Source organism: Juglans regia, chromosome 2 (genome assembly GCF_001411555.2).
Source record: "Juglans regia cultivar Chandler chromosome 2, Walnut 2.0, whole genome shotgun sequence".
In the NCBI taxonomy this organism is placed as follows: domain Eukaryota; kingdom Viridiplantae; phylum Streptophyta; class Magnoliopsida; order Fagales; family Juglandaceae; genus Juglans; species Juglans regia.
The window spans coordinates 36,994,021-37,003,266 of record NC_049902.1 but is presented as its reverse complement, the minus strand read 5'-3'; the positions used below and the strand labels follow the sequence as shown (position 1 = coordinate 37,003,266).

Sequence of the window (9,246 nt, the reverse complement as noted above, 5' to 3'; positions counted from 1 at the left end):
GCTACTGATTTCTGTCATTAATGTAAATAAATGATACAGCTTGATTCTTGCTACTAGCCGTTGTAAATCTCTTCATTCCTTCTATACTTAGGTTGCTGTAATCTCCTATTTTTGGTATGTAATCTGTATAAATAATGTTCAAAGAACATCAATACAATTGAGGAAAATTTCCATTGCATTATCTTCTGTAATTCTCTACATGGTATCAGACGACCAAAACTCCAACGAGAATACGATCCCTTCTTCCGACATGTCTTTCTCTCCAAACAATCAACCTTTCTCTCCTACCGCAATCCCACTGGTTGCTCTCAACATTACAGCCCAAATCAATGAGAAATTAACTTCCTCCACCTTTCCCCAGTGGCGTGCCCAATTTGAAGCTCTTCTAATTGGGTATAATCTCTTAGATTATGTCACAGGCACTTCCATATGTAAAATTTTCATTGCATTTTCTTCTGTAATTCTCTACATACTGCATCCACTATGCTAGAGGTCTGCCTTGTCGTGTGCTTTAGATTAGAATCTTGGTTGCTTTCGGCCAGTTCTATTTGTTTGTTGTTTGCTTGCGTAAAAAATTATGTACATATTCGACAGAAAACTTAAATTTTATCATCTAAATAATTGTAAAAAAAGAAAAAATTATGATGCATCAAGTTCATGATAATTGCTCGCTGAAATCTTCATTCTCTTCCTAAACTCCCTCTCCTCTTTAAGAAAACTTAAAACCAAAAATACTTTCTTATTATTTCTCTTCCTAATCTTGGTTGCTTTCGGCCAGTTCTATTTGTTGTGCTACTAGAGATTTGGAGCTTATTGGACTCGTTTGTTATCTCATCTAATTGTTAAATTTTTTAAATTTTTTATATAAAATATAATAAATAATTCAATTTTTTTAATTTTAAAATAAAAATTATATTCTAATAATTTTTTATTCAATTTTTTTCTCATTTCATGTGTAAATAATATTTTATTCAATTTTTAACTTTTATTTTATCTCATCTGTATAAACAAAAGAAATTTATCGTTTCATTATATTTTAATAATATTTTATTCAACTAGTATTTTTTAAAAATATGTTGTATTTATTCTATGACTGTAAATATCATTTCTAAGTTATAAACATAGTCAAGAAGTGCGTTTGCAATCAATCTTCTCTTTAAGTTTTGCCAAAGATAATTAAAGTCTGGTTTAGATAGTGAGTTGAGATGAGATGGTATGATATGAGTTGAGATTGTATGTGAATAGTAGTGAGATATTTGAGTTGAGATGAGATGAGTTAAAAATAGTTTGAATTAAAATATTTTATAGGATTTTGAAAAATAAAAGAAAAAAAATTAAATACAAATATTATAAATTTAAAATATTATTAAAATATAATTTTTATTTTAAAATTTTAAAAAAATTAAATTATTTTTTATGTTTTATTTGAAAATTAAGAATCATATACAATATTATGAAAAGTGGCGTGAATTTATAAGGCAAGACATATGGCAATTTGGCGTCAGAATATAAAGCAGGTCAAGTTGCAAACATAGTCAAACACGTGCAAAGAAACTGATCGAATCATTGAAGAAAACATTGAACAAGAGGTTGAAGATCTGATCCAAAAGGGACCATTTTAATGTGGACTGTTGACTCTCACGGTGCCACTCTTTTTTCTTCTCCCCCATTATTAAGGGCCCCAACCCTTGGTCTAATTTTCCACTCAAACAACGTCTGGTGTCCCCCACAACCATTTTCCACCACCTCATTATATCATAATCTTTCACAATATTCAAAGTGTTAACATTCCAATTTTTATTTATTATTTTCCAATTTATATTATAATATTTATTTGTCTCGTTTCTAAGCATCGAAGTTCCAAAATTGTACTTAAAATCCCACTTTCCAACCCAAAAAAAAAAAATTATTAATTTAAAGTGGTTATTTTTCAGGAGACTCAAGAGACATTTATAAAATAAAAAAAAGGTTAAAAACCTTGTCCGCATTCATGTCTACTTTTTTCTATTTTAAAAGAAAATGAGAGATCAATAATGATATTTAAAGAGTATTTTTGGATTAATGGTCAATTTGCTTGCTGAGCACACAACGGAATGAACACATGCAAATCACAACGCTATCACCATCTTGTCTTCAACACAGCATGGGGACGGGTGAGACAGGAATTGGAATTTTCTTTTTTATTACAAATAAAAATGTTGACGTTGTAAATTAAGAATAATTATTAAATAGTTAAGAGTTCGAATGACTCTACGAGTCCATGCCCTGCCCGGCAAAAACGCCAACCTTTTGTTTGTCATTTTGCAGCACATTCGTTGCAATGTCCGACCTCCCAGTCTCGACTCTCTCTCTCTCTCTCTGAATTTTGGAAACTATTCCTCTATGCCCGCAAACTCGTTCCTTATATACACGAGAAAATCTGTTGCTCTTCACATAGAATCCACCGAAGTCTTGCACACCCATCTCACAGAAAAACCTCCACAAAAATCCCAACGGAAAATGCAACCTCTTCCTTCGTCAAAGCACGGTATGTCAATCTCGTTCTTGCACTACTACTCCTCATTCTTGTACTCGGGTACTGATTTTCTCCTCAAACCAGTTTTCCTACGTGGGTTTTCTGGTTCATTACACCTGGTTTTGTTGTTTGTCCTGACCATCTCATGGGTGTCCAAGAAATTCAGGGCAGGTCACAGTGAAGGTCCAAAGGAAAGGTTTAAGAACACCCGGAGTTTGTACTATAAACTAACTCTAATTTGTTGTTTGGGTGTTTCTGTGTTTAGCCTTGTCTTATGTTTATTGAATTACTTTTATTGGTATAGAAATGGTTGGTCTGAGGAAGGGCTTGTTACCCTTTCGGATTTAGCGGTTAGGACCCTCGCTTGGGGTGCAGTTTGTGTCTACCTGCGTTCCCCATCGTTTAATTCAGGTGAAACAAAGTACCCGTTTTTACTGAGAGTTTGGTGGGGTTTCTACCTCTCCATTTCGTGTTATAGCCTTGTTGTAGACATCGTTCTTTACAGAGAACGCGTTAATTTATCCCTTCAGTATTTTGTTTCCGATGTCGTCTCCCTTGTCATGGCTCTGTTCTTCAGTTATGTGGGGTTCTTTGGGAAGAATGAGGGCAAAGATACCCTTCTTGAAGAACCTCTTTTGAATGGTGATTCTAGTGCAACTGATGAAGCAGAGTCAAATAAGCCTAAGGGGGGTGAAACTCTAACCCCTTATTCAAATGCTGGGATTTTCAGCATCCTTACGTTCTCTTGGATGGGTTCCCTAATTGCTACTGGCAACAAGAAGACATTAGACATTGAGGATGTTCCTCAACTTGATCCTGGTGATAGCGTAATTGGGGCCTTCCCAACTTTTAGAAATAAGCTTCATGCAGAGTGTGGTACAAATAATGGAGTGACCACACTGAAGTTGGTGAAGGTATTAATCTTCACGGCATGGAAGGAAATTCTTTTGACAGGCTTTCTCGGGCTTGTATACACACTGGCTACCTATGTTGGGCCATATCTTATTGACACTTTTGTCCAATACCTCAATGGGCGGCGGGACTTCAAGAGTCAAGGCTATGTTCTCGTTTCAGTATTTTTTGCTGCAAAACTTGTGGAATGCATCTCACAGAGACACTGGATATTTAGGGCGCAACTGGCTGGAATTAGGGTCCGAGCAGTATTGGTCACAATGGTCTACAATAAAGGTCTGACCCTTTCATGCCAGTCAAAGCAGGGTCACACTAGCGGGGAGATCATCAATTTCATGGCTGTTGATGCTGAGAGGGTAGGTGACTTCGCTTACTATATGCACGATCCATGGATGGTCCTTGTGCAAGTTGCCATTGCGTTGTTAATCTTGTATAAAAATCTTGGGCTTGCTTCAGTTGCGGCTTTTGTTGCAACTATACTTGTTATGTTGGCAAATTTTCCTTTGGGAAAATTACAGGAGAAATTTCAGGGCAAGATAATGGAATCGAAAGACAGAAGGATGAAGGCAACATCTGAGATTTTGAGGAACATGAGGATTCTCAAGCTTCAAGGATGGGAGATGAAGTTTCTATCTAGAATTACCGAGCTCAGGAACACAGAGTCAGGATGGCTGAAGAAATTTTTTTACACTTCAGCAATGACCTCGTTTGTCTTCTGGGGTGCTCCAACATTTGTGTCTGTGGTCACATTTTGTGCTTGTATGCTAATGGGGATCCCACTTGAGTCGGGCAAGATCTTATCTGCACTTGCAACGTTTAGGATTCTTCAGGAGCCCATCTATAGTCTTCCTGATACAATCTCAATGATAGTTCAAACTAAAGTGTCCCTTGATCGAATTGCGTCGTTTCTTCGTCTTGATGACTTGCAATCTGATGTTATAGAGAGGCTTCCTAGAGGTAGTTCTGATACAACAATCGAGATTATTGATGGGAATTTCTCTTGGGATTTATCTTCCCCTAATTCAACGTTGAAAGATATAAATCTCAAAGTGCAAAATGGCATGAGGGTTGCTGTTTGTGGGACTGTTGGTGCAGGAAAGTCCAGTTTGCTTTCATGTATCCTGGGAGAAGTCCCCAAGATATCTGGGACCATTAAGTTGTGTGGAAGAAAGGCCTATGTTGCTCAGTCACCATGGATACAAAGTGGCAAGATAGAAGAGAACATATTGTTTGGTAAAGCTATGGACAAAGTAAAATATGAGAGGGTCCTTGAAGCATGCTCCTTGAAGAAGGACCTGGAAATTCTCTCGTTTGGGGATCAGACAGTCATAGGGGAGAGAGGAATCAATTTGAGTGGCGGGCAGAAGCAAAGAATCCAAATTGCACGTGCTCTGTACCAAGATGCTGATATCTATTTGTTTGATGATCCCTTTAGTGCTGTGGATGCCCATACTGGATCCCATCTGTTTAAGGTAATTTACCTCCCTATAAATTTTCAGTCAGGAGGAGTTTAGATTCTAATTTATTATGCGTAAAAGTTCATTAATGGTTACCTACCGATGCACTTTATTCTGAATACATTTATTTCTATATGGCAGGAATGTTTGCTGGGCCTTTTGAGTTCAAAAACAGTGATTTATGTTACTCATCAAGTGGAGTTCTTACCTGCTGCTGATCTTATCCTGGTGAGCCATTCACATTTTAGTTTATTTTCAGGTTTTTATTAATAGGCTAAAATTATGGATGCCTGTGAACTTGCGTTTAAATTGTTGTTAGGTCATGAAAGATGGAAGAATTACTCAAGCTGGAAAGTACAATGATATCCTTAATTCAGGAACCGACTTTATGGAACTTGTGGGAGCGCACAAGAAAGCTTTGTCAGCTCTTGATTCTGCGGAGGAAGGGTCAGTTTCTGAAAGTACAAGTATGAGGAAGGAAGTCAGGATTATGGCTAGTACTAATGGGGTTGTTCAAAAACAAGATAATCAAGATGGTAAAGCAGATGACATAGTCGGGTCGAAAGGACAAATTATCCAAGAAGAAGAGAGAGAGAAAGGAAAAGTTGGGTTTTCAGTCTATTGGAAATATATCACCATGGCGTACGGAGGAGCTCTTGTGCCTTTTATATTGCTGGCACATGTTCTGTTTCAGCTCCTTCAAATTGGAAGCAATTATTGGATGGCCTGGGCAACTCCTGTCTCACAAGGCGTGAAACCTGCAGTTGATTACTCTACTCTAATAATTGTCTATGTTGCTTTGGCCATTGGGAGTTCCTTGTGCATCCTTGTGAGAGCAATGTTTCTTGTAACGGTTGCATACAAGACAGCTACTATACTTTTCAATAAAATGCACTTGTGCATTTTCCGTGCCCCTATGTCATTTTTTGATGCCACTCCTAGTGGACGAATCCTAAACAGAGTAAGTGGAAAAGCGTCTATGGTGCTCCTTCATTCACTGCTTCCAGATGGATGTAGTTTACAATTTTCATATAGCATTGTTCTTCATATTAAGAAATCTTGTCTCTTTCTCCATCCCCCTCTCTCGCATGCAAACATGCACACACATTCTTGGAGTCTGATATAATGCATGTGAAAAGATTCTAAAATATCGGTATGTTTCATTTTAGGTTTCTACGGATCAAAGTGCTGTGGATTTGAGCATTGCATCTCAAACTGGGGCAGTTGCCTTCTCTACGATCCAGCTCCTTGGAATTATTGCTGTGATGTCTCAAGTTGCATGGCAGATTTTCATCATATTTATCCCGGTCATTGGAACCTGTATCTGGTATCAAGTATACCATCTGACTTTGTCAGGAAGTTCCGTTGCATATTATGCCGAAACATGCCTTAATCAGATGACATCTCAAATGGCGACAATGATATCACCATGTGTTCATTTACCACTTTATTTACCTCTACATGCTACAAGCTTTAAGAGATTAACTGTCACTTACAAAAACAAAGGATTAAATGCCAATCCTTTGTCCAGAATTTGGCTTTCTTTTTTATATAGAAATTTGCACCTAGTTGCTAGATGAATGAATACCTGTTTAAAATGTATTTTCTTAAGATAGATGTTTCCCAAGGTGCTGGATGATGCAGTGTAATGCATATTGTCTGTGCACCTCAGAAATTATGGTTTAGAGCTATCTAAAGAACTATCAACATTAAACATCCATCAAAGCCAATGCCCAGTTTGGTATTATAATGTATTATTACCATCTTCGTGTGGAGATAGGTGTTCTTACAAACCTGTATTTATGCAGCAATATTATATATCTTCCGCACGAGAGCTAGCAAGATTAGTTGGAGTGTGCAAAGCTCCAGTGATACAACATTTTGCTGAAACAATTTCAGGCTCAACAACTATTAGGAGCTTTGATGAAGAATCAAGATTTAGTGACACAAGTATGAGACTTACGGATGCATATACTCGACCAAAGTTCCATATTGCTGGTGCAATGGAATGGTTGTGCTTCCGCTTGGATTTGTTATCTTCAATCACATTTGCCATTTCCTTGTTCTTCTTAGTCTCTATTCCAGAGGGAGTCATTGATCCAGGTGAGTAATCCCCCATCTGGTGACCTACTAACTATATTTCTTGCTCTTGATTTAAATTGTAAGGGCACATGAACAATGCCTATCTATTGCATTTTTTTTCCTTTCTCTCTAAAGGTATTGCGGGCTTGGCTGTGACATATGGACTTAATCTAAACATTTTACAAACCCGGGTAATATGGAATATTTGCCGACTGGAGAACAAAATTATATCAGTAGAGAGAATACTTCAATACACTTGCATCCCGAGTGAGCCACCTCTTGTGACGGAAGAAAACCGGCCAGATCATTCTTGGCCCTCAGATGGAGAAGTTGATATTCATGATCTGCAGGTACTTTCAAGTCTAAGTTGATTATTACTCCCAAAAATCGTGGCGTTGTGTATGTGGTTGTTCATGGCCATGATTTTTATTGCGTGGTGTTTCAACTAATGTAAATGGGCGAAATGTAGGTACGGTATGCCCCGCATATGCCATTTGTATTGCGAGGTCTCACATGCACATTACCCGGAGGAATGAAAACTGGCATTGTAGGGAGAACAGGCAGTGGTAAATCCACTCTCATACAAACACTTTTCAGGATTGTTGAACCCACTGCTGGTCAGATAATGATAGATGGTATTAATATCTCCTTGATTGGACTGCACGATTTGCGGTCTAGGCTAAGCATTATCCCTCAGGATCCAACCATGTTTGAAGGGACGGTACGAACCAACATGGATCCTCTTGAAGAGTATGCAGATGAACAAATTTGGGAGGTGTGTTGGTTTCTTTCTTTGTTAATTGAAAGAAATTGTCTTCATAATCTTTCATCATAAGCAAACTTGCACCACTACTTTTGGTATTTATGTTCAGTGGGTGGCACCTGCTTATATAATTATTTCATCTATTTATTGTTTCACCCCTCTAATTGTTCAGGCCCTGGATAAGTGTCAACTTGGAGATGAAATCAGGAAGAAAGAGGGAAAACTAGATTCTGCTGGTTTGTCTTTTCAGCTTCTCTTTTATAGAGCATTGAAGTATATTATGAAAATTTATTGCTTATAAGTATTATATTGGCCCTTGCAGTTACCGAGAATGGAGAGAATTGGAGTATGGGTCAGAGGCAGTTGGTCTGCCTTGGACGTGTGCTACTGAAGAAAAACAAGGTATTGGTGCTTGATGAAGCTACTGCTTCCGTCGATACAGCTACAGATAATCTGATTCAGGAAACCCTCAGGCAACATTTTTCCGACTGTACTGTCATTACCATTGCACATCGGATAACTTCCGTCATTGATAGTGACATGGTTTTGCTTCTAAATAATGGTTAGTATGGCCATATGATTTCTTCCTCTCTTTTTTCTTGGCTCATATGATTTCTTCCTACACCATATTTTCATGGAATCATGATGTGAATGATTTCAGTGTAATCTTATGGCCTGAAGCTAATTTTTCTGTATTCTTGGTGCAGGGCTTATCGAGGAATATGATTCTCCAGCAAGATTGCTTGAAAACAAGTCATCGTCTTTTGCTCAACTTGTGGCTGAGTACACTGTGCGGTCGAATTCTGGTTTTTAATGGCCAAGCAACTGATCTTAGGTAGGATACAACAACTCCTGCAAGTTTCTTGACAAAGATGAAAATTCAGTAGCTTTATCATGCACACTCCATATGTGCGATTTAGGGGGCGACGACCCTTTTAGCGTTTGCTGTGTGTTGTAGGCCGATCCATTCAACCAGCTAAATTGCTAATGTTTCTTTTCTTTGTGCTAGGGGTAATGGCATTGAAAAGCCCTGGTTTAAAATTTCTGTGAATTTTTTTTTTTTTTTTTTTTTGCAATCTCTTGGAAAAAAATCGATTAATATGTTTTAAAATTTGCTCATTGCTCAATTTTTATTCGAGATACATGTTCTTGGAAAAAGTAAATAAATATAAAATCTATATAAAAAAATAATTTTTTAAATAATAGATTCCACTATTTTTTTTAAAAATGAGCGTTAGAAATTTGAAAACCAGCCTCGACAACTTTATTATAAAAAAAGGATACAGTTTTTTTGGGAGGAATTTATACACGATAGAGACAGGTTTTGTTCATAGTAGAGACAAAGACCCATTACCAAATTATGACATTTACATGCGAGTTGTCTGTCAATGTCAACAAACATCCTATTTCTCCTATTTCTTTATCGTCGTAAGTCAATAAAGTATGATTCTTTTGGAAATGCTTGAATAAAAAATTATACACCCATTCAACAGAAAATATCATCCAAATAATTATCA

General features: G+C 37.2%; 1 protein-coding gene across 1 annotated transcript; it reads left to right on the top strand.

Moving 5' to 3' along the window:
* Window positions 1-2,290: 2,290 nt before the first annotated feature.
* On the top strand, window positions 2,291-8,765 carry LOC108985145 (ABC transporter C family member 3-like). Its single transcript, XM_018957331.2, has 10 exons — window positions 2,291-4,899; window positions 5,026-5,112; window positions 5,204-5,845; window positions 6,054-6,218; window positions 6,693-6,987; window positions 7,102-7,316; window positions 7,436-7,741; window positions 7,902-7,965; window positions 8,052-8,291; window positions 8,437-8,765. The coding sequence occupies exons 1-10, from the start codon at window positions 2,383-2,385 to the stop codon at window positions 8,541-8,543; spliced, it is 4,638 nt and encodes a 1,545-aa protein (XP_018812876.2). The 5' UTR covers window positions 2,291-2,382; the 3' UTR covers window positions 8,544-8,765.
* Window positions 8,766-9,246: the final 481 nt, after the last annotated feature.